At 43.0% G+C, this 26,336-nt stretch overlaps 1 protein-coding gene across 1 annotated transcript in view; it reads left to right on the top strand.

The window, feature by feature from the left end:
- EHD4 (EH domain containing 4) overlaps positions 1-13,068 on the top strand; it is a 68,806-nt gene extending 55,738 nt beyond the window's left edge. Inside the window, exons 5-6 of the mRNA XM_073586644.1 lie at positions 9,205-9,369; positions 9,950-13,068. Of these exons, the coding sequence (XP_073442745.1) occupies positions 9,205-9,369; positions 9,950-10,486 (702 nt within the window). The 3' untranslated portion in view covers positions 10,487-13,068. The remainder of the gene's footprint in view (positions 1-9,204; positions 9,370-9,949) is intronic.
- The last annotated feature ends 13,268 nt before the right edge of the window (positions 13,069-26,336 follow it).

Raw genomic sequence — 26,336 nt, 5'->3', positions numbered from 1 at the left:
TTCACAGTGACTATGTTCTTGGTCTATCTTCTTACAGACAAACAATATACCGGTCTAGCATCTCGATTGATGGGTTCCCTCTAGGCTTCATACCATTTTGACAGCTCAGTGTTTTGGCTTTGTCAGTCTCCGGTCCCCTAGATGATGCCAGGTTCTTTCTGGGCTTAGTTTGGTAATGTATCTCTCTTCTGCGAGATCTTTACTAAGTGGTGGGTCCCATACATGAGATCTAGCTGCCTCTTTTCCCTTGGTCTTGTACCTTCTTGATCAATGCAATTTTGAAAGATGGTTTTGATATTTGCTTTTTCTTTCTGTAAGTACTAATTCCCCCATGATAGTCGTGTAGATGTGCCGAGTTACTTGCTCGTTGTTTGTTTATGCCTACGTAATTCATGGTTGGTTTTGACATTCACCTTCATGAGGACAACAGGTGCTGACGACATTCACCTTCATGAGGACAACAGGTGCTGATGAGATCTGAAAAGGGAAATATGTGATCTTCATTGTTCATGGTTGGAAGGAGATATAAGGAAGTACAAAGAACAATAGATGGCACAATGGGGTTTAATTTCATTTAGCTTGAGGTATTTGTCCATTGAGGCTTTCATAAAATGAGTTACTCATACTAGTTGGTAAAGTTTTCCACAGTTGCATAATTCCTTTTACATTTAAATTTAAACCACAACCAAGACGACCGGAGCAGAGCAAGAACGACAACCGCACATGTTACACCCATGTGTATATGTAGAATACATGGGTATTTAATGTTGGTGTTTTTTTTTTTTTGTTGTTTTTTTTTTTTTACAAGTTCCAAGAATTGAAATTTCGGTTTTTACTTCCATTACCATTGGGAGAGCCAGTATGTCACAAAAGCAGTCACAATATGGTAAATCTAACGTACAGCGCCATACATGAATTTTCACACAAAATACATATGTCATGGTAATTCTAATGCTCGGGTCCAATGACGCCCAGTAAGGGTATGTGCAAACCGTGAGTATTTGCAGCTGATTTTTCTGCAGAAAGAACCAGATTGTTGGCATGAAAAAAGCTGCCTTAAAATACGTGTGTTTTTAAGGCATTTTTACTTTCGTTTTTTTCCCATTTGGGTGAAAAAAATGCTGAAAAAATTGAAATGCTGCAGATTTAGGAAATCATATTTTGTTAGGCCTCATCTGCAAGGAAAAAAAAAATCAGTGTGTGCATGAGACGTCAGAAATCTCATTTGCTTTGCTGGTAATGTGAAATGCTTTGTTTTCTTTCTGAGGAAAATATGCAGCGTGTGAACAAGACTTTAAAGGGGTGTTCCCATCTATAAAATCCTATCTCAATATGTAGTAGCAGCAGCAGCCTCCAATTATAAATTTAGTACAATTCTTCAGATTTGCTATGTGCAGGCCATGCAGTAGCTTAAATATCCATGGTTACGACCACTAAGAGCTGTCTAACCAGCTGTTACTGAGTGGTCGTAGCCATGGATACGTAGGCTACTTCATCTCTGACCCCTAGGGGTGAAGCGACTGAGAATTTAATGATATTTACAGACCCGGTGTAGATCAGTCATTCTCAGCTGATTCTGGTCTTCCATCTCCCGTGTTCAGAGGACAGACAGACTGATTCCCGTCTGAAATGGAGATAACCCTCTAAATATTGGTAAGTGCGAACCGCATTATGACAGATGGATGTAATTGCATAGATCATTTTAGTCTAAGTTCACATGCCCAGTAATCATCAGTTAAAACTGATCCAGCAGCAATATGCTGGCAAAAACGCTGCGCAGACACAATTTTATAGTCCTTTTTTTTAAAAAAAAAAACAAAACTACCGTATCTCTTCTTGATTCGTCTTTTTTAACATTGAAATCTATCAAAAACGGATCTGTTAATTAGCCATCCGGTTTCTTCCATTTGTAACAGATGCTTTACAAATGAAAGAAAAACAGATGGATAATTAATGGATCCTTTTACATAGACTTAATGTTAAAAAAAGAAATAAAAAAAACAGATCCAGCAGAGACCTTTTTTTTTTTTTTTTTTTTACAGACTATAAGGTCGTTTCTACACAGCGTGTTTGCCAACAGATTGCTGTGTGATCCGTTTTAACTGGTGATTACTGGACGTGTGAACATGGCCTTCGTGTACACGTGACACAGCAACTTTTGCAGGCTTGTTTTTGTGAGACAGGCTGTCTAATACTCCTGCTATGTACTCCTGCTATTGTAAATGAAGACTTCCTGTACAGCCCTGTCATCATCCTCAGTCTGTTGCTTGTTACCAGAACAAACATTGACCTTGTTCAGGGTGCTCTCACATGCTGTTTTGAAGATACGGCTAATAAGTAGCCCCTTAAAGTGTCTTCTACTTTCTATCACCTTTAAGGCCCCTTTACATTTAGCGATGCACCAGCAATCCCGACAACGATACGACCCGGTCAGGATCGCTGGTGCATCGCTAAATGGTCGCTAGTGAGCTGCCAAACAGGCAGATCTCACAGCGATGCAGCAGCGATCTAGCGGACGATACTTACCTTTCAGACGTGGCGATCCTGTCGTCCTCCCGCACGCGTCGCTCGTCGGCGCCAGCAGGAAGCGCCCGACGAGAAATGGAGCTGCGCGATCAGCGATGGACAGCGGGGGAGCCGGTCGGAGGTATCACACATAGCGATATCGCTGCTGAGTCACCAAATTGGTGATGCTTTAGCGATATTGTCAGCGATATCGCTATGTGTAAAAACCCCTTTAGTCACTACCCCCCGTGCCCCTGCTTCCTTGCCTATCTCACTTAATAGAACAAATTTTTTTTTCAATATTTTTATTTTTTTATTTTTTTGTGGTTAGATGGATTGTGCAGGGCATGTTTAGGTGATCAAATTGTTATTGGCTGCATGGTCTTGCATGTAACTTTGTATCTGCAAAACTATCAATACTATCAATACTTTGAAAAATGGCACATATTTGCGGTAAAATTGCATGTCTTTTTTTCCCCTTATAACTGCTCTGCAGGTGATTGCCCTCAGGGCTGTGGAGTCGATAAGCCAAACCTGCGACGCCGACTCCTCAATTTCCCTTACACCGACTCCAACTCCGACTCCACGACTCAGACTCCCACATATAATGCTTATATTTAAGTGAAAAATTTATTTTAGTACAATGTGAGCATCAGACATTTGATCATTTTTATGATACGATAATCAAGATATTTAGAACATAATATATATTTATTGGAATACAACTTTAGAACACAAAAAACTGTAATAAATTGTAAATATGTAATACACTATGTAATATTGATTACATATGCTGTGTGTGTATGTGTGTGTGTGTATGTGTATATATATATATATATATATATATATATATCACTATGTAATCTACACTCACTGGCCACTTTATTAGGTACACCATGCTAGTAACGGGTTGGACCCCCTTTTGCCTTCAGAACTGCCTCAATTCTTCGTGGCAGAGATTCAACAAGGTGCTGGAAGCATTCCTCAGAGATTTTGGACCATATTGACATGATGGCATCACACAGTTGGCGCAGATTTGTCGGCTGCACATCCCTGATGCGAATCTCCCGTTCCACCACATCCCAAAGATGCTCTATTGGATTGAGATCTGGTGACTGAGGAGGCCATTTGAGTACAGTGAACTCATTGTCATGTTCAAGAAACCAATCTGAGATGATTCGAGCTTTATGACATGGCGCATTATCCTGCTGAAAGTAGCCATCAGATGTTGGGTACATTGTGGTCATAAAGGGATGGACATGGTCAGCAACAATACTCAGGTAGGCTGTGGCGTTGCAACGATGCTCAATTGGTACCAAGGGGCCCAAAGAGTGCCAAGAAAAAATTCCCCACACCATGACACCACCACCACCAGCCTGAACCATTGATACAAGGCTGGATGGATCCATGCTTTCATGTTGTTTACGCCAAATTCTGACCCTACCATCCGAATGTCGCAGCAGAAATCGAGACTCATCAGACCAGGCAAGGTTTTTCCAATCTTCTACTGTCCAATTTCGATGAGCTTGTGCAAATTGTAGCCTCAGTTTCCTGTTCTTAGCTGAGAGGAGTGGTACCCAGTGTGGTCTTCTGCTGCTGTAGCCCATCTGCCTCAAAGTTCGACGCACTGTGCGTTCAGAGATGCTCTTCTGCCTACCTTGGTTGTAACGGGTGGCAATTTGAGTCACTGTTGCCTTTCTATCAGCTCGAACCAGTATGCCCATTCTCCTCTGACCTCTGGCATCAACAAGGCATTTCCGGCCACAGAACTGCCGCTCACTGGATTTTTTTTCTTTTTCGGACCATTCTCTGTAAACCCTAGAGATGGTTGTGCGTGAAAATCCCAGTAGATCAGCAGTTTCTGAAATACTCAGACCAGCCCTTCTGGCACCAACAATCATGCCACATTCAAAGGCACTCAAATCACCTTTCTTCCCCATACTGATGCTTGGTTTGAACTGCAGGAGATTGTCTTGACCATGTCTACATGCCTAAATGCACTGAGTTGCCGCCATGTGATTGGCTGATTAGAAATTAAGTCTTAACACACAGTTGGACAGGTGTACCTAATAAAGTGGCCAGTGAGTGTATATAAGTGGCAACAAAAACAGTTTTCAACAAAAACCTACCAAATAACATTTGTGCAGTCTATGAATTTGTTCTAAGAAATAGAATTGCCTCCATCAGATCCTCCTTCATAGATGACCTCAAATCTGACCTAATAATTTTAAGGCCAGAGAACAACCTCTCTACACTAACTTGGGTTGGAGGCAAAGCCGTAACCACATGGGCAACATCTCTAACAATTTCCGGGTATAAAGGAATTGCCTCATGCACAGTCAGTTTTGATAAACGGTTGAATTTTTCTATTTCTTTGAGAGCAAGTGAAACATTTTGCTGAAATATGGTCAATCTGCTTGCTATAGGAGAGAGAGTGAAATCTTTTTCCTTGTGGAAACACTTTGCCTGCTCCATGTCATCCAAATACAGTGGGGAAAAAAAGTATTTAGTCAGTCAGCAATAGTGCAAGTTCCACCACTTAAAAAGATGAGAGGCGTCTGTAATTTACATCATAGGTAGACCTCAACTATGGGAGACAAACTGAGAAAAAAAAATCCAGAAAATCACATTGTCTGTTTTTTTTTTTCATTTTATTTGCATATTATGGTGGAAAATAAGTATTTGGTCAGAAACAAAATTTCATCTCAATACTTTGTGATATATCCTTTGTTGGCATCCTTTGTTGGCAATGACAGAGGTCAAACGTTTTCTGTAAGTCTTCACAAGGTTGCCACACACTGTTGTTGGTATGTTGGCCCATTCCTCCATGCAGATCTCCTCTAGAGCAGTGATGTTTTTGGCTTTTCGCTTGGCAACACGGACTTTCAACTCCCTCCAAAGGTTTTCTATAGGGTTGAGATCTGGAGACTGGCTAGGCCACTCCAGGACCTTGAAATGCTTCTTACGAAGCCACTCCTTCGTTGCCCTGGCGGTGTGCTTTGGATCATTGTCATGTTGAAAGACCCAGCCACGTTTCATATTCAATGCCCTTGCTGATGGAAGGAGGTTTTCACTCAAAATCTCACGAAACATGGCCCCATTCATTCTTTCATGTACCCGGATCAGTCGTCCTGTCCCCTTTGCAGAGAAACAGCCCCAAAGCATGATGTTTCCACCACCATGCTTTACAGTAGGGTATGGTGTTTGATGGATGCAACTCAGTATTCTTTTTCCTCCAAACACGACAAGTTGTGTTTCTACCAAACAGTTCCAGTTTGGTTTCATCAGACCATAGGACATTCTCCCAAAACTCCTCTGGATCATCCAAATGCTCTCTAGCAAACTTCAGACGGGCCCGGACATGTACAGGCTTAAGCAGTGGGACACGTCTGGCACTGCAGGATCTGAGTCCATGGTGGCGTAGTGTGTTACTTATGGTAGGCCTTGTTACATTGGTCCCAGCTCTCTGCAGTTCATTCACTAGGTCCCCCCGCGTGGTTCTGGGATTTTTGCTCACCGTTCTTGTGATCATTCTGACCCCACGGGGTGGGATTTTGCGTGGAGCACCAGATCGAGGGAGATTATCAATGGTCTTGTATGTCTTCCATTTTCTAATTATTGCTCCCACAGTTGATTTCTTCACTCCAAGCTGGTTGGCTATTGCAGATTCAGTCTTCCCAGCCTGGTGCAGGGCTACAATTTTGTTTCTGGTGTCCTTTGACAGCTCTTTGGTCTTCACCATAGTGGAGTTTGGAGTCAGTCTGTTTGAGGGTGTGCACAGGTGTCTTTTTATACTGATAACAAGTTTAAACAGGTGCCATTACTACAGGTAATGAGTGGAGGAAAGAGGAGACTCTTAAAGAAGAAGTTACAGGTCTGTGAGAGCCAGAAATCTTGATTGCTTGTTTCTGACCAAATACTTATTTTCCACCATAATATGCAAATAAAATGAAACAAAAACAGACAATGTGATTTTCTGGATTTTTTTTTTCTCAGTTTGTCTCCCATAGTTGAGGTCTACCTATGATGTAAATTACAGACGCCTCTCATCTTTTTAAGTGGTGGAACTTGCACTATTGCTGACTGACTAAATACTTTTTTTCCCCACTGTACTTGTCAAGGTCAAACTCCTCATCTGATGAGGATGAAGATATGGCAGCAGTAGTACTGTCAGGACCCAAGTCCTCTTGCGCTTGGCAGTCCTCCTGTAGGCCACTCATCCTAACTGCTACCTCAGTCAGAGCTTCTTTTCCTTTAGTAAGCTGTTGATCATCAAGCAGTATACGATGACTTGGGTCCACATAAACAGCTGCCAGAAAAAATGTTATTTTCCAATAGCTGTCTCTCTCTCCATTTCATTGAAGCAGAAATGCCATCTGCGATTAAACCTCTTTGGGACAGGCAAAATTGCAAGTTCTTCCACTCCCTTATGATAATGCCAGGAATTAAATCCTCAGCTTGTAATTTTTTAGTCACGGTAAATGGGTGATTAAGCAATTCCTTCAATTCAGCCACCTGTGTCCATTGACCTTCATTTAGGGTTACCTGAGGCTTCGCCATATCTATAAGAAACGGTTTTAGTTCAACCAATCGCTCAATCATCAAATAAGTGCTTCCCCACCGAGTGGCTTGATCGACAATTGCCCCTTTTCCATCACGTCTCTTCAAGATGGAATCAATTTTAAGGGTTCTGGCGGTAATAACCAATTTCCTCACTTTTCCAATCAGATTTCCAGCATGGCCCTCTTGCAGACTATCTCTTATTGCCAGCTGCAGCGTGTGCACAACTTTCTAACTTTCTCCAGCTCGGGGCCCAGGAATCAGATCCTGTGCAGGGCAGGCACTCCTCTCCCCCTCCTCTCTCTGGTGAAGACGGCAGAAGACAGGACAGAGGAGGGGAGAGAGCCCCCTGCAGTCTGGAGCCGGTGCAGGACGGGAGCACTGCAGCATACAAGTGAGTTTTGATAGGTGCGTGCCCCTGCTTCTAGGGGGGGCAACTGCCCCCCCCTGCCCCTCTCTGGCTACGGCCATGATTCACACACAGCGTTTTTGCGGATCCGTTTTTGCAGTAAAATGCAGTGACTCTGGGCACCCCAGCAAAGTCAATGGGTTTCAAGATATGACATTCAGACACATTGTTTTGTGAGGATCTGTTTTTGGGCTGAATGAGCATGTCAGTTTGTGTGGCGTTTTTCTAATCTGCTTTTGCTATTGAAAACATTATGAGCTCAAAAACCTTTCAGGTGATGCAGTTTTTTAAAAAGCTGATCTGCTTTTGCAGCTGAAAAACGTATCCCCAAAAAACGCAGCAAAAATGCTGTGTGTGAATGTAGCCTTAGATCAGGAATAGAACAGCCATTTATAGGACATTTCATAACTTTCCCAAATTCCTGTGAAAAAATATTCAGCACATTCTGCATTGAACTATTGTACCCAACGTATATATTTTAGGAGTCGGTCCTTTTTATACCGAGTCCGACTCCACCAAAATGAGCACCGACTCCACAGCCCTGATTGCCTTGATATGGAGACATTTACTCCGCAGGTGATCGCCCTGATGCAGAGACATTTGCTCCACAGGTGATTGCCCTGATATGGAGACATTTGCTCCGCGGGTGATTGCCCTGATATGGAGACATTTGCTTTGCTGGTGATTACCTTGATATGGAGACAATCCGCGGGTGATCGCCCTGATACGGAGACATTTGCTCCACGGGTGATCGCCCTGATATGGAGACATTTGCTTTGCGGGTGATCGCCCTGATATTGAGATATAACCACAAGTGTCTGTTTCTTGGTGACATTCTCCGATCTAGTGGCTGCAAGCAGAAAGCTGAAATGGTAACTTTCACACCAGGAATGCACAAGCTTTTCTGGTCTGGCAGCCACATTGTCAATCTGATGCAATCCCAAGGGTTGATAAAGGTATTACCATCTGGAAAAAGGAAGGAAGTCAGCTCACTTAATGCTGTTTTCATCCGGAGCACAGAACAGTGTTGCTGCCAATCGTGGAATTAGCAATACTAGGAAAATAGATCCCGCTTGACTTATCAAAACTTGTTGTAGTGTTAAAACATCATTACATCCATGTGTTATCCAACAGCAGAAACATGAATGCGTTTCGGTGCGCGTGCATGATGCAAAGAAACTCGTTTACTATACATCTATTCCAATCTGAGACGTTTATGGCATATGGAAAGCACGTACCCTAAACGTCTAAGGTGGTGATTCCAAAAACCTATTGCCAATGGTGGTCGTCTTCTCCTCTGTTCACACTGCATAAAGGTGAAGACAATGCACGATTCTCCCGTCAATTTAACTTAAATGATCTGCAAAAAGTCTGCCGCTCCCAATAAAACCAGGATTCTGGTAGCTGCACACATCCAAGGTTCCTTATTGGAAACAGGCTAGGAGACCACCATTCTGACACAAACAGGGTCCCTGTTCTTGCCACACAGGGCGCCATCGGTCCTTATCTGACCCTGCTTTCCTGCATCACTCCTTTTTTTTTTTTTTGAAATGGAGACTGTAAGCAGCCATCAGGCAGAGACAAGAACACATGTGACCCAATGGCTTGGAGGCCACACTGAACTGTATAGCGGACCACATGTGCCCCCAGGCTGTAGGTTGTGGATGCATGTTTAATAAAAGAATGTAATGGAACCATGCAAAACTCCTTTTTTATTCTTGATTTTGCAGGTACACGCCTACATCATAAGTCACCTGAAGAAAGAGATGCCTGCAATGTTTGGGAAAGATACCAAGAAGAAGGAGTTAATAAGCAAGTTGCCAGAAATCTTCTTGCAGATCCAGAGAGAACATCAAATTTCACCTGGGGACTTTCCTGAGGTCAAGAAAATGCAGGTACTGATTCCTTTAGAAGACTGGGGTGACTTTGGCCGCGACAAACCAAGATTAATTCAATGCCGCAGTACAAGCAAATTTCAAAAATAATCTGAGGAGGTTGGACTTTTTCCAACTGGTTTGTCGCAATTGCATTACCATCCAGGTTATAATGTTACCCCCATTGACTTGCAGTGTAGCAATGGCACTTAGTGAACTTTGGTCTCATCTCCAATTTCCTGGCCAAAATCGCTGTATGACCCTGGCCTTAAGGGTATGTGCATGTGACTTCTTATAAACACCTAGATGAAGAAGAAAGTATGCTTGAGGAAAGGACTCGTGGTCCACATTAGTTGAAGTGGGGGCATCAGCACCACAAAAGAAAATGAGACATTAGGTCTTGCTGCAGTGTTCGTTTATTTGGAAATATCTGCTAGCATTTTGCAGTGATATTTGATGTGTCTTAAAAGATTTTGCAACTTGGCTTGTATTGGGACCATTCAAGAATTAAAATAATTGCAATCCATATTTGCGCAGCTACATATAATTAATGAATTAAATATCCAGAAATATTCAATATGTCATTTTTATGTATTCTCAGCAACAACTGGAAATGTACGACTTCTCGAAATTCCACGCTCTGAAGCCTAAGCTAATTGAGGGTGTAGACAACATGCTGGCCAATAAAATTGCCCCTCTTATGAGTATGATTCGAGAGGAAGAGACCAGCATGCCACCCCAGATGGTCCACGGTGGAGCGTTCGAAGGCACCATGGAAGGCCCCTTTGGCCAAGGTTATGGAGAAGGAGCTGGTGAAGGCGTTGGTGAAGACGAGTGGGTGGTAGCGAAGGATAAACCGCTTTACGATGAGCTGTTTTATACATTGTCTCCAATCAATGGCAAGATTTCTGGAGTCAACGCTAAAAAAGAGATGGTGAACTCCAAGCTGCCAAATAGTGTTTTAGGGAAAATCTGGAAACTGGCAGATTACGATAAGGATGGGATGTTGGATGAGGAAGAATTTGCTTTGGCAAAGCATCTTATCAAGATTAAGCTTGAAGGCTATGAGTTGCCCAACGATCTACCTCCCCATCTTGTTCCACCTTCTCAGAGGAAGCCAATCCAGGACTCTGAGTGATTAGCTTCGCCCTATGGATAGGACGTCCACTGAGACGGTCAGAAGACCTGTGCATAGAAAGACTCAGGGGATTGAGGTTAACATACTATTAAAACCTAGTCTCAACATTTTTACAGATTGTGTATTTTTTTACTTTTAACTCTATGCCCAGAGAATTTAATATTCCATATGTATGCTGTATTAATACTTTCAGTTTACATGTTTGCTTTACAAGATCACGATTTGTGTTGTGAATCTTCCATGATTACCAAGTTTGTACAAGAATCTTCTTTGTCATAATTTGCGTCATCTTTGGCATTGCCTTGCAGTTTATATGTGACTTTAGTAAACTTAATGGTAAGTGTTCAGTAGCGCATTCCTTGTTAATACACTGGTCAGGCTTATTCTTTTCAGCCAATGATGCAACAATTTTCTTTTATGCTATTTTTTATTATATGCGTTTTAGAAGTGCTAACTTTTATCTATAATACGCTGCTCTTGTGGGCTGTATTCACACGATGCATTCCCAATGTGGGTTTTTTTTACAAGAATGTAGCAAGAAAAAGATCCTCTTTCAAGTGTATCTCGCACTTCAGAAAGCCATTTACAGGCAGGTCAATCTTATATAATTTATGTAACCCTTCATATCCTCTTTGTAACATTCTGGGTCCCTGGTTTCTTTGTGACCATTTTGAAAATCTTTAAAGTGTTAATACACTTTATTATGAATTTTGTTTTTCTATAATGGTTTCTGAAACACCCTGGAGATCTGTGGAGGTCCAGAATCTGAGACCACTCAACCCACTTGTCCGATGTGCGCTGGTCCTGCCTGAGCGTGCTCAGTGTGGGGCACTTTCCATTGAGCGTCTCTGTACGCACGCTCAGGCAGGAGCTTCACGTATCAGGTAAGTGTTCTGAGCGATCAGTGGGGATATCAGAACTCTGACCCCCATATCTAACTGCAATGCATTTTTTACACCCGGAAATAGTGTAAGCATGTTTTAAATCCTCATCTCTGTCAACAGTGATGAGTGCAGATGACTGTAGATCGTAACATGTAAAATTTGCCTTCGATAATCTTAATTCTTGTCAGTGGGTCCGTACAAAACACAGGACCACACTCTGAAGACACCTGAGTGCAGTGCTATTTTCACAGAGACTGGTCTGCAAACGGCAGCATGCTCAGAAAACCACATTGTGAGTTGTAGGTCCACATAGTATCACGGTTTGCAGACCACTGATGTCCATTTTAGTGCTGACCTCCTACATACAATGGAAATCTCCAGGTATACCCTGCTTGTCATTTACTTGGGGTATGTTACACTTTGCATTGAGTTCATTTTTTGCCGACTCTGTTCACCATTTGCCTTATATCCATATCTAGGAGCTGAAATACGAAAATTAATCACAACTGTGCTAAGCCCTTAAACCCCAGCTGTTCCCAATGTCTACATTTGGATCTGTCCGGTTTCTGTCACCTTGGTCGGTATTTTTGTGAATTTTTTTTTATTTTATTTATTTTATTTTTTTTTAAGACCGAGGCTTAAAACGGAGTCCCAAATGCAGGTGTGAACAGAACCTTAAATCTGATCTATTTGTGTAGGGTTTTCACCTCTTCTGTATAAATGATTGTAGATTTCTAGAAGGGCTTGTTGTTTTTTTGGTTTGTTTTATTCTTGCTGTCTTATACAGTAGAATGATTTCTCATAAAAGGAGATTATTGTATAAAACTGATTTTTAATTTTTGTTTTTTAATATTGAGACTAAATTTTAAGGGTAATGTTTTTTGCAGGGATGACGGCTGTTTCAGAAACTAGCGTTTAACTGGAATTTCCTGACTTGAACTGGAATTAGATTTGTGTATTTTACTTTAATAAATTTTGTGCACCCTCGCACAGTAGATCATAGCAAATGTGATATTTTACTTCTGATAAATCTTTGTAGATGTTTGTGTCATTTCCATACCTGAAATGCCTTACGTTTTTTTTTTTATATATACTTTGCATCACTGATTTACTGCGGCTGATCTGGAAATGCTGTTTTTCTACGGAAGAAACGCAACGCAACGTTCGCCTTTTACACTGTTCTCATAAAATGGCATTGTGGCCTTGCACTAGGCTAAATAAAGATGGAGGGATGAGAAGTTCGGCGGTCTTTTTTTTACAAAGATTTGCAGAATAATATCCTAGAACTCTAATCTATACTGTATGAAATAACATTTTATTTTTTTTAAGCAGAGTATATTTTGCACTTTGGAAATATTCCAATATTCCATGCACTTCCGGAAAACACTCCATAGATGCAACCGACCGGCTCGTGTATGTTACTTATCCTGGATCTAAAGTATATATGACTGGTGCTTCTTACATTCTGGACTTGGCATTCAGCTCGAATACTTCTCTGATGGGTTATAAATGTAGCTTGTTTTAGTATAAAGGAGATTAAATTACATATAATAAATGTTAGTAAAGTGTATGAAGCTGTAACTTTGTGTATGGCTAAAGTGACCATTGGTGAATAATAAATTCTAATATATTACTGCTTTTAGCATTCATAATGACAATATCAAGTCATTGGTTCCTATAATAAATCAGTGAAACTTGCACACTAGTATTTTTTTTTTATAATTAATAAATATATATAATATATAAAAAACACGTTTTCTTTTAAAAGGGGCTCTACAGTCACAGGTTAAAAAGTCATGACCTTAATGACCTGTGTATCCCTATTGGGGCTTGTGCTCAAGACTAATTTTCTTGGATGAGTGCTCACTAGTGATGACCGAATGTGCTGGGATAAGGTGTTATCTGAGCATGCTTGGGTGCTGAGCGAGTGTCTTCGGCGTGCTCGAATAATATGTCGAGTCCCCGCGGCTCCATGTCTGGGCTGTGCATGTGTATTTTTTTTTTTTTCTCGCTGGAAAACTGACACCTTTCCAAGTGGTCTGATTTCCGTGAGATGACAGAGTGGAGAAACTTTTTTTTTTTTTTTTTTCCCTCAACATCTCCATAAGAAAAACTGATGCAAGTAATCTGAGCGCTTTTCGCAGATGCGGAGGAAATGATCATGTCACCATACCCTTTCCCTTTGAACTGAGCTATAGTGTGCATGCTCCACAGCAGCCCCAATCTTTATGGGGGGGATCGGCAGGAAAGGGATGGAGCAGAGGTCAAGTATGCACTCTCGGCAGCCCCGTAAGATATGGATGGAGCAGAAGTGAAGCGTGCACTCATGGCAGCCCCGTAAGATATGGATGGAGCAAAGGTGAAGCGTGCACTCTTCGCCATTTTATCGGGGATAAATGTTTCCCCCATTTGGTGCAGGTCTCCCACCGATCACTACGTTATCACCCATGTTCTTTCCACTGGAGTGCCCTCTATAACTGGCATTCGTGCTTCATGGAAAGTAGCTTTTCTTAGTGCCTTTTTTTATGAATTGAGCGGTGTTCACTTTTTTTTTAATTTTTTTTAATGCTTTTTGACAGAATCGTGTAGCATGCAGTGGTATTTTCTGTAAGGATATTTGGCTTGCCCCTTTGTAAATCCCTGTTCACACTAGCAATTAGGTTTGTTGCTTTTTTTTTATGCAGCAAGATTTGAGAAAATCCATACCACAGCCAATTCAGTGTAGGTCCAGTAAAAAAGCCATCATGCCAGTGCGAACCTTAGCCCTATTGCTTTCCAGCATGTTAAGGTTTTTGGTTTTTTTTATTTGAAGCAACATTTGACTATTTTTCACACTTTTGACAAATCGGTGTTGAATTTGCCATGGATTCAGATTTGACCATAGGCAGAAATTCAGATTCTGCTTCTCATGTTCCCAGCGGATTCACACATGGGTTTGATCCATAGATTTCAGTCCAATCTCGCACCGCATTTCATGGATTGACCACGGCTTTCTCCACCCAAGCGGCAGTGCTGCAGCCGGTCCGTGCTTTAGCGGTCCATGCTCGGACCGATTGGCATGGACGTCTGAATGAGTCTTTGGAACCTGTCACCCCCTGCAGGCGTTTTTAAGTAAAAGAGCCACCTTGTGCAGCACTAATGCTGCATTCTGTCAAGGTGGCTCTTTTATTTAGCGTCCCTTCCACCGCAGAAATAAGCGTTTTTAAAATTGGTGAGACATACCTGATATTTGTCAGGGGGGCAGGGCTTTCCTGACAGACGCCTCACGTGAGTCATGTCCTGCTTTTGAATTTGGCGCCGCCTCCTCAGCATTCATTTTTTTTCTTGTGCCTGCTGCACCGCTGTCCTGCTTAGCTCCGCCCCTACTAGTCACATGGTGCTGACGTCATCACAGGTCCTGCTTGCACCCACTCCTCTGGTGAGCGCCACCTCTACTGGTCACATGGTGCTGACATCATCACAGGTCCTGCTGCACCACTGAAAGAATATTACAGCGCAGGTGCAAGGAAAAGAAATGAACGCTGCATCTGCGCTGTACTATTCTTTGTGGTGCAGCAGGACCTGTGATGACGTAAGCACCATGTGACTAGTAGGGGCGGAGCTAAGCAGGGCAGCGGTGCAGCAGGCAACAGAAAAAGAAATGAATGCTGAGGAGGCATATTGTAGAAAAAACCTCGGCACACAGTATTGCACGAATCCAATATTTATTCGTCCAGAAAAACACGTATCGTTGGACCAAGATAATACAGACAAAAAAAATCGACGTTTCGGCTATTCAGCCTTTCTCAAGATTTTATCTGAATCAAGAAAATCAGAAAAAACAACACCTAAACAAAAGGAAAAAAAGGGGAGGGGAAATTTTCCAGTACATACTAAAATTGAAAAAATAAAGTAAATAGCAAGACACGTGTGAATCTCATGCAGTATCAGGTCCTTCAAAATATATATTCCATATAAATGATAAACATTCTTGCAGCATATTTCAGTCACGTTATATAACATAGTATATCATGGTATTATCACATGGTGTAAAACATATTTGAAAAAAATTCAAATGAGAAAGAATTGCTATCCATAAGAAACCACCTTTACGTGTAGTAAATAGATACAACCATCATATAGGAACTGCAGTGGTGTCGCAAAAATAAGGAAAAAGTACCTGCATAATCAGAGGTCCACATATATCACAATTAAGAATCCCTTCACATTCATTTCATATGGGTGATCAGTGAAAAAAATCCTATTAACAAAAAAACAAAAATATCACAAGGAAACACAAGATTAACCAGTGAGGCAAGGGGTTAACACTCATTATAACATACCACCACAGTCAGTCTGTCGAGGCATAGCGGCAGACACCAGTGTGAGTTGCAGTGAACGCTGAATGCAGCGGCGTTCCTTAAATATCATGGTGAATAATTACTTCCGGGTTTGTGTCAGCGTCTAGGGCAGCATAGCACGCACGCGCCGTCTAAGTATGACGAAAAGAACCGAATCCCGCTGAGGAGGCGGCGCCAAATTCAAAAGCAGGACATGACTGACGTATGTGAGGCGTCTCTGCCCCCCTGACAAATATCAGGTATGTCTGACCAATTTTAAGAACGATTATTTCGTCGGTGGAAGGGACGCTAAATAAAAGAGCCACCTTGACAGAATGCAGCATTAGTGCTGCACAAGGTGGCTCTTTACATAAAAACGCCTGCAGGGGGTGACAGGTTCCCTTTAATGGTTGTGTCCCATCATTTTATGTAGTGGCTTTAGTACCCTTGATAATGGAAGAGGACTTCCGTTAGTGTCTGTGCAAGTCCACCCTGGGACATTAAGGATACATTTCCATGGAGCGAATATGCAGCATACACTGCAATTCTACTGCGTGCATGGGAAAGTACCCTTAAATGGAGTTGTTCACCTTTTACGGGGAACAAATGATTATTATTTTTTTTTTTTTTTACTTGAATGCTTTTGTTCGGGGCCGAAAATAATTTTTGCAATTGGATTTCATTAAAAAAAAAAAAAAATTTCACTGTTAGGCTTTTATAGGCTCTTGTGTCCCTAAAAGTATGTTACCGTCGGTGATCATAAATTCTCTAAGAGGAAAAGAGGTCAGATAAAGGGGATTTTACACATAGCGATATCGCTAGCAATATCGCTAAAGCATCACCGATTTGGTGACGCAGCAGCGATATCGCTATGTGTTATACTTACCTCCGACCGGCTCCCCCGCTGTCTGTCGCTGATCGCGCAGCTCCATTTCTCGTCAGGCGCTTCCTGCTGGGCTTCCTGCTTGCAACGACGAGCGACGCGTGGACGCGGGCGGGAGGACGTCAGGATCGCCTCGTCTGAAAGGTAAGTAATGACCGCTGCTGCTTCGCTGGTGAGATCTGCCTGTTTGGCAGCTCACTAGCGACCATTTAGCGATGCACCAGCGATCCTGACCGGGTCGTATCGTGGTCAGATCGCTGGTGCATCGCTAAATGTAAAGGGGCCTTAAAGGGAATCTGTCACCCCTTTTTTGAGATATCATATAATGATATTCAATTGTGTGTCACATAAGGATTCTCTTAGTACTTTTGCTTCCCCCTGACCCCGCACCTTTCAGGCATAAATACCTTATTTATATCGGTTCAGATGTATGCAAACTGCCGCTGTCCGGTCCACTGGTCGGGGCTTATTCACCTGCTCCCCCCCTCCCTGTCTTGCTTTACGCATTTCTTCTTGTGTAGAGCAAGACAGGGAGGGGGGGAGCAGGTGAATAAGCCCCGCCCAGCGGACCGGACAGTGGCAGTTTACATACATCTGAACCGATATAAAAAAAGGTATTTATACATGAAAGGTGCGTTGTCAGGGGGAAGCAAAAGTACTAAGAGAATCCTTATGTGACACACAATTGAATGATATCATTAAATGATATTCAAAAAAGGGGTGACAGATTCCCTTTAAGAGTTACAAACTCTCCATGAAATTGTCATAGGGAGCTGACTGAGGGGTGCTCAGTTAAAGGGGTTACCTGGGCCTTTTTTTGCTATGTGAGCGCTTATTTGTGCAGTCAGGAGCTGGTTGCCAATCAACGTGACGTCACAGGGGAATCGCCGCCAGGAGCGGTCATGATTACTCTGAGCAGGAAGAGATTGGCACACAGCAGAACAGGCAGTTAATTAACAACTACCTGCTAAATGCTTAGCCCTATAGGAAAAAAAAGTCCAGGATAGCCCCATTTGAAGGAGTATTCTCATCTCCAAGATCCCATAATTTCCCTGGGAACAATAAAGTGTATCGTATTCCAGTATGTAGTAGGTATAATAATATTAGCAAATACCTCCAATTAGAAATGTAGTATAGTTCTTCTAATTCGCTATAGCGCTTACCCCATGTGCAGGGCATTGCAGTAGCTTAGGTATCCATGCACCACTTATATAGTGACAGTTGTTAGTGGTCATAACCATGGATACCTAAGCTACTGCAACTGCACTGCACATGGGGTAAGAGACCTAGCAAATCAGAACTATGCTACATTTATAATTGGAGGTATATGCTAATATTATTACACTTACTACATTTTGGGAAAATATTTTCTAGATGGGAATACTCTTCTTTGTCATTCTGCAGCCAGCAATAGATAGGAGAAATCTGAGGCTGTAGAAGGCAAACGGTGCAATGTTTTTAATGAAACCCAATTGCAAAAATTATTTTTAGGCCAAAAGACATGGAGAGGACAAACCTTTTTAGCATTAGTTAAATGTTATGTCCTCTATTTCTACAAAGAAAAGTGTTCTCTGCTGAAGTCAGTAATTCTTGTCTGTCTTCTACGCTCTCTAACACATGATGAAAGTAACATCTTCCTATACCCAAACTAGAAATTGATTGCTTCTTACGATATGACCGTTTAGAACAAGCCGTGTAATAATAAAAAATTAATGTTTATGAACTAGATCAGGAAAACTATATTTGCTTTGTATACACTGTTGCTTCCGTTTCACACATTAATATCATGTTGAATTTGTATCTGTAACCTTCTCGTTGTGTTCGGCAATATTTACTAAATAAAAGATTTCCTGTTTCTTATCATTTTTTTTCCCCATTCGTTTTCCTTTGTTGCAGGGACTCTAAATCAATTTGTTAATAACCGCTTTCTGTGAGTGTGAATATATAGTCTGATCACGTGGCTTATGGATAGCCCTGCCTGTGTCAGAGATTAGAATTGCCTAACTCTTAGAATTTCCTAATAATTGTTCTGTGCTTTTCTTTCCAACTGTGGTTTGTGCGATCCTGATTCAGGCTTCTTCTGAAAGACATCATGATCACCAACATGACCTATGACTCTTATGTCGCAGCTGGCAGATAATTTGGTCAGCAAATTGTCAAGAATATACAATGCATCATCTTCCCCGATAGAAAAATTGGTGAGTATTACCCCTAATGGTGAGGTCACTGGTCCTATGTCCTTCATTCTTGTAACACCTCTAGATTATTTTGTACCTCTGGCATATTTTTTCCTTAAATTTTGGACAGTACATATTCACTTTACACTTTAAAGCTATTTTGCTATAAATGTGTGTATAATTTTCACAGAACATGTTCTAATTATATTTTTTCGTTGGGATTTTATGTCATATAAACACAAAGTAGCAAGTATTTGCGAAGTGTAAAGGAAATGATACATGATCTAATTATTTTAAAAAAATTAATCTGCGCCCTGTAGTGATGAGCAAGTATGCTCATTACTCGAGATTCCCGACCATGCTCGGGTGTTCTCAGAGTACTTTGGCGTGCTCGGAGAGTTAGTCGCCGCAGCGGTATGATTTGCTACTGCTAGATAGCCTGAATACATGTGGGGATTGCCTGTTTGTTAGAAAATTCCCACATGTTCCCCAACTCCAGTCCTCAAGGGCCACCAACAGGTTACGTTTTCAAGATTTCCTTACTATTTCCAAGGCGACAATTCCATCACGTGGGCAATACTAAGGAAATCCTGAAAACAAGATCTGTTGGTGGCTCTTGAGGACCGGAGTGGGGGAACATTGTCCTAATACCTACTATTCTTCTAACAACTTCAGGTCCTATCTGCCTTCTATCAGTTCAGATAACTATCAAGGTTCAGGTTTCCAATGTTCTGATCCCTGATGCTGTAGAGAAGTTGTGTTCAGAGCTGTGTGGTACATGGATATTAGAATAGTTTTTTTTTGTTTTTTTTTAATTGCATTGGTTATGTGTTCATTTACAGTTTTCCACTGTATACACGTGTCCTGTAAATGTTGACTTTGCAAGAATGTACACCATGAATACACAATATACCTTTCTATCTTTGATTTGTTGTATACTTTTGAGATGAGAGTTCAATAAAACCAGTTTAAAAAGGAAATCTGAAAACTGTGTCATGCATTTGTATTCAGCCCTCTGTAAGCCTGAGTGACCAATTGCCTTCAGAAGTCACATAATTTGTAAATTGAGTCCACCTTGGTGTAATTTATTTTCAGCATAACTACAGCTGTTCTGTGAAGGCCTCAGAGGTTTGAGAACATTAGGAATGAAACTGCATCATGAAAACCAAAATAAAATATATAGCCCAAGCTCTGAACATCTCACAGAGCACTGCTCAATCCATCATCCAAAAATGTAAGGCGTATGGCACAACTGCAAACCTACCAAGACATGGCAGTCCACCTAAACTGACATCTCAAGCAAGGAAAACACTTATTAGAGAAGCAACCAAGAGGCACATTGTCCCACCTGAGCTGTGGATCTCTACAGCTTCCCCAGAGTGACCATCTCCTCAGGAGAACTATTAGTCCACAAATCTGGCCTTTATGGAAGAGTGGCAAGAGAGCTATTTTTGAAAACACGCTATCAGAAGTCATGTTGGCAAAAAGCCATGTAGAGTACACATCGAGCATGTGGAAGAAGGTGCTTTGGTCAAATGAGACCAAAGTAAAACTTTTTGGGCTAAATGCAAAACGCGATGTGTGGTGGAAAACACCATCCCCTCCGTCGCACATAGTGGTGACAGCATTGTGCTGTGGGAAGGCTTTTATTTAACAGGGACATATAAGCTGGTAAGAGTTTATGGGAAGATGGAGGTAAATACAGGATAATCCTGGAGGAAAACCTGTTAGGAGCTGCAAAAGCCTTGAAACTGGGATATTGGTTCAACTTCCAGTAGGACAACGACCCTACACATACTGCCAGAGCTACAAAGGATGGTTTAGATCAAAGCATATTTGTGTGACTGGAACAGTGCAGACCTAAATCCCATTGAGAATCTGTTTCAAGATGTGAAATTTGCTGTTCACAGACTTTTCCACCTAATCTCACTGAGCAAAAGCAAGTGTGCAGAGAAGGGGCAAAAATGTCCTCTCTAAATGTGAAAAGCTGGTAGAGACAGACCTCAAAAGACTTCAGCAGTAACTGCAGAGATAGGTGGTCCTACAAAGTATTGACTCGGGGGCCGAATACATATGCATGACACAATTTTTAAATTTGTATTTATAAAACAATATCACTTTCTTTACACTACACAAACTTGCTACTTTGTGTTTATATATCACAAAGAATCCAAATAAAATACATTTAAGACCTCATTCACATATCCGTGTTTAAACACTTGCGTGAAAAAATGGTACTGGTGTTATTGGATCAATGTGTCATCGGTGTATGGGCGGGTGTCCATTTTTACCATCAGATAAATTACAGCTTCTCCTATCCTTTGCAATGGAATCCATTTGCTGTATGTGTTTTTCACAGACTGATACTGTGGGAAAAAAAATGTCTCGCGTTTTGTATGACACAGTGTCACTGATGTGTTGGGTGTGATAGACAGTCATTCTGGATCTGGCTGTAGAAAGTCATTGCGTTTAGCTCTACAAGCACCTTCCTGATTTTTGCATCTCTTGTGGAGTGATATCCTTCTCCCTCTAGGATACAAGTTACCTCCACCTGCTGCTAATTAACACGCCTTTGCTGAAGGTTTAAATACATTCAGTATCTTCAGCATGGCGCTGGTGTTAGCTCAATTTCCCTCTGTCTTGTTGAAAGTACTAGCGGTCGGCTAGTGTCTTCTTGGAGAACTCCTGATATATCAGTGGTCTTCTCAAGCTAAGTGTATCCCCTCGGTTGTCCACTTTCTCTGTCTTTAGTTGTAGTAGGAGATGACTAACGCTCTCCTCGTCCCCTCCCTATCAAGGGCCTATCGCTAGGGTCAGGCAGGGATTATGTTCCTACTTGGCGATAGGTGCAGAACCTATTTAGGGATGTTTAGGACAGACAAGGTATTAGATCTGACTAGTGGTCTCCACTCCCCCTGTTGTGAGTTCATTCTCTGGTTCACCAGTTGTGAGTTCTCTTTCCAGACTCCCTCTGGTGGTAACAGGTGGTAGCGAGGCTGATTTGATCGGTGGAGATCTGCCACCTGAGAATGAGGATGACGATTGGACCTCAGGAATCTCAGATTGGATTTAAGACAGCCGACGCCCTATTCAGTTGCTGGTGATTCCTTCAGGCTTGTCAGCTCTTGGTTTTCAGCTCTGTTCCAGTCATCTAAAGCTAAGTTTTTCTGCTAATGTTCCCACTTGATTTTGTTGGTCTATTCAGTTTTTTCTGTGGTCAGCCAGCCCCGACTGGGGGCTGTGCTGAATGTCCACTCTTATGTATTAATAATTGAAACTGCAAGGAAAAAAAGCGCAATAGGGTCTTATCTGAGAAAACCAAGATATCAAATAGTAATTTATACTCACCGTATATAGGAGAGTAACAAGCATAAAGAAATGCGGTCAGCTTGCTGCACATCCAAATGACCACGCTGTGGCCATAAATCTTCAGATTCACTAGTAGGACTTTTATGGATTAAAACGTGCGCTGCCAGACCATCAATCCTCACAAGTTGTGTACTTAATATATTTATTTCCCAACGCGTTTCGAGGTCATAAACCTCTTCCTCAGGGGATGACATGTACCTAGGTCTGGCAGCGCACGTTTTAATCCATAAAAGTCCTACTAGCCACTCTTATGTATTAGTATTTTGCCAATTTGCTTTTTGTCCCTTACTAGTTTGGTCTCTTTTTGCTCTGTGTCAGATTATTTCAGAGTGCTGATATAGTGGGAGAAGTCTAGTGACTTCAGGGTTAATTTTGCTATCAGAAGTGTTGGACATTATTTTTGTAGGGTTTTTTTGCAGGTTGCAGACAGTGTCTTTCCTTACCTTTCTAGTTAGCTTGGACCCCATCGTTTGCTCAGCCTATTTTCCTGCCTGTGTTTGTGCTTTCATCTTGTTTCACCGTCAATACATATGTGGGGGCTATCTATTCCTTTTGGCTCTGCTCTGGTGCAGTTAGTTTCCCCTTTTCATTCTTCAGGCTTATTTAGTCCTCCGGCTGTGACGAAGCGTCTAGGAACATCGTAGGTACGCTCCACGGCTGCTGCTAGTTGTGTGGTAGGATCAGGGATCTGCAATCTGCATAGTTACCAACCTCTCTGGTTTTCTGTGACTTAGCTTGTTTTGCTTTTTTCTCCTCGGTGACCCATTCATAACATCCCCCCTTCCCTAGTGTTTGGACCCCCCACCCCCTCCCTTCCCCGTTGTTGTGCACCTTCTCCCTCACCCAGCTTAACAGGCTGCATGAAAATACACAGACATGTGACTAACACCATAGATTATAATGGGTACAACTCTGCAAAAGGAACACAATACCTGCTTACAGGGATTCTCCACTACGAGACTGTCATGTCGGACGCTATTCACACCACAGCGTCCGGCAGGCAGAGGTAGTTCCACCTCCGTCCACTATAGCCTCAGTGGCGCCGGCTTGAGTTTCTCAGGCTATTGGGGGTTAATCTAGCTGAAGATCAGGTTGGATGTTTGGTCACGCCCACGGTCTTTAAATAGTCGTGCTGGCCTATGGGCGTCGCCGATTATAGCTTGTGTGTCATACCAAGTGGTTCCGGTCTGGAGTGGAGGTGTTGGAGAGAGAGAGAGATTCATATCTGGTGTCGTATGATCCATTGTTACCTTCTCGCCTTCCCATATTTGTGTTTTGTTGTGCCCTGTTCACATTACTGTATAGTCCTGTGTGTATGCGGCGCGGTGCAGTTTAAGTTCTCCCTGTCTGTCTATTGTTTGGGGCTTTGGTGGTTTGTCTCCTCACTGGGTGGAGGGTGGAGGGTTAAGCTTAGGGCTGAGCAGGAGATAAGGAAAGGGTGGAGGCTCAGGCATTTGCACCATCAGCAAAAACCCTGGGTTGAGGGTCAGACAGGGTTTCCCCTAGTTAAAGGGACATCACAGGGGCCCCGGGTATTTCTGCCTTAGTTGACCTAAGCCCCGCGTGACATTATAAGCATCCCACATTTTTCAGGAGTCCATGGATCCCATGGATTCCATAACCCGCCAGTTGGCGGCGCTGTCCTTACAGGTCTCCGAGTTGAAAGGGGCAGTTCAGCAGCAGGGCCTGGTAGTAGCGAAGGTGCAAACGGCATCTGCAGGTGTCGGTGCAGAGCCGAAGATCCCGCTGCCAGAACGATTCTCAGGGGAACGCAGCAAATTTGTCATATTTCGGGAGGCCTGCAAGTTATACTTCCGCATGCGCCCGGTCTCCTCAGGTAATGAGGCTCAGCGGGTGGGCCTGGTGTTATCATTACTGAGTGGGGACCCCCAAGCATGGGCATTTTCCTTACCAGCTGACTCTGCTACATTTCATTCTGTCGATAATGTTTTTTCTGCACTCGGGCTCATTTATGATGATCCCGACAGATTAGCTCTAGCAGAATCTAAAATCCGCGCCCTCCGTCAGGGGGAACGTATGGCGGAAGACTATTGCTCCGAATTTCGCCGTTGGGCAGTAGACACACAGTGGAACGACCCAGCGCTGCGGAGTCAGTTTATTCAGGGGGTTTCAGGAAGAGTTAAACAGGCCCTCCTGATGTATGAGACTCCTGCATCGTTGGAGTCTGCCATGAGTTTGGTTATATGCATTGATCGCCGTTTGCGTCAGGGGGCACAGGAGACGCTACCCCTGGGGGAAAGCAGGGGTGCAAGTGTGGTTGCTGCAGGTGAGCCCACTGAGCCTATGCAAATTGCGGGGGTGTCACAGGTTAAGCGTCGCGTCCCTGGGTTCACGAAGCCCGGAGCATGTTTTTACTGTGGTAAAAGGAATCATTATGTTAACGCTTGTCCTGTGCTACCGAAGAAGGTCACACCGGCGGAAAACTACTAAGCTCAGTGGGTATGGAGGAGACCCAACTGAGCGTATGCATATCCTCCATGATGGTATCTCAATGTATGCTCCCTGCCAAGGTTATTATCGCGGGCAGAGAGCTACCAATATCAGTGTTTGTGGATAGCGGTTCCGCCACCAATCTCATAGATGAGGAGTTTGCACGCACTGCCGGGTTTAAGATCGAAAAACTCCCTCATCCTGTTCAGGTGGTTACCATTAATGCCGCTCCCCTCCCTCAGGGGGAGATTACGGAGTTTGTGGCTGAGGTGAAACTCCACATTGGGGTCCTACATTCGGAGTGGGTTACATGTAGGATCCTCCGTAATCTCCCAGCACAAATGGTCTTGGGTTTTCCATGGTTGTCCAGGCACAACCCGGTGATTGATTGGAAAGCTCAGGACATAGTCCAATGGAGTGGTTTTTGCCAGGACAATTGCTTGGCCACATGTGTGTCCGCCGTGACGCCCAGCCTTCCGGAGGCTTTGCAGTTTTTCGCGGATGTTTTCTCTGAGAAGGGTTGCTCAGAACTGCCTCCACATAGAGCCTATGACTGTGCGATTAGGTTAAAACCCGGGGCCAAATTACCTAAGGCCAGGATGTTTAACATTTCTGGTCCAGAGAGACAAGCTCTGAAAGACTACATCGCGGAGAGTCTGAGCAAAGGACACATCCGGCCTTCGTCCTCGCCTGTAGCAGCGGGGTTTTTCTTCATTAAGAAGAAAGATGGGGGGTTACGGCCGTGTCTGGATTTCCGGGAGTTAAACCAGATTACGATCCGTGATCCATACCCGATGCCTTTGATCCCTGATTTGTTCAACCAGGTGGCGGGGGCAAAGTGGTTTTCCAAGCTTGACCTCAGGGGGGCGTATAACCTCATAAGGGTCCGTCAGGGGGATGAGTGGAAGACGGCCTTTAACACTCCTGAGGGTCATTTTGAGAGCCTGGTTATGCCATTTGGGTTGACAACCGCGCCTGCTGTTTTCCAACATTTTATTAATGACGTGTTTGCTCATGTCCTTGGGAAATTTGTGATTGTATACCTGGATGATATCCTCATTTATTCGAGCGACCGGGACATTCATTTAGAGCATGTCAGGCAGGTGTTACAGTTGCTCCGTGAGAATAAGCTCTTTGCTAAGCTGGAAAAATGCTTATTTTTTGTTCAGGAGTTGCCTTTTTTGGGATATATTGTGTCCGCCGCAGGGTTTAAAATGGACACCGCTAAGGTGGAAGCGGTGCTACAATGGGAAAGGCCTGATAATCTGAAAGCACTCCAGCGGTTCCTTGGGTTTGCTAATTATTATAGGAAATTTATAAAACACTTTTCTACTATAGCCAAACCGCTCACGGACATGACAAAACAAGGTACCGATCTGACTAGCTGGTCTGAGGTGGCGATACGTGCATTTGAGCGTCTGAAGAACAGTTTTGCTTCAGCCCCCATTCTGGTGCAACCGGACGTGTCTAAACCTTTTGTGGTGGAGGTTGATGCGTCTGAGGTGGGAGTGGGGGCAGTACTGTCACAGGGCTCATCTTTGAGCGATATGCATCCATGCGCCTACTTTTCCAAGAAGCTGTCGCCGGCCGAACGGAATTATGATATCGGCAACAGGGAGTTGTTGGCCATCAAATTGGCTTTTGAGGAATGGCGACACTTCTTGGAGGGGGCGGCTCACCAGGTCACAGTTATCACCGACCATAAGAACCTGCTCTATCTGGAGTCGGCCAAGCGTCTGTCTCCTAGGCAGGCTCGCTGGGCATTGT

This window comes from Dendrobates tinctorius, unplaced genomic scaffold, assembly GCF_039654945.1.
Source record: "Dendrobates tinctorius isolate UK_male_01 unplaced genomic scaffold, ASM3965494v1 ptg000010l, whole genome shotgun sequence".
Taxonomy (NCBI): domain Eukaryota; kingdom Metazoa; phylum Chordata; class Amphibia; order Anura; family Dendrobatidae; genus Dendrobates; species Dendrobates tinctorius.
This window is presented reverse-complemented; position numbering and strand designations above follow the sequence as displayed.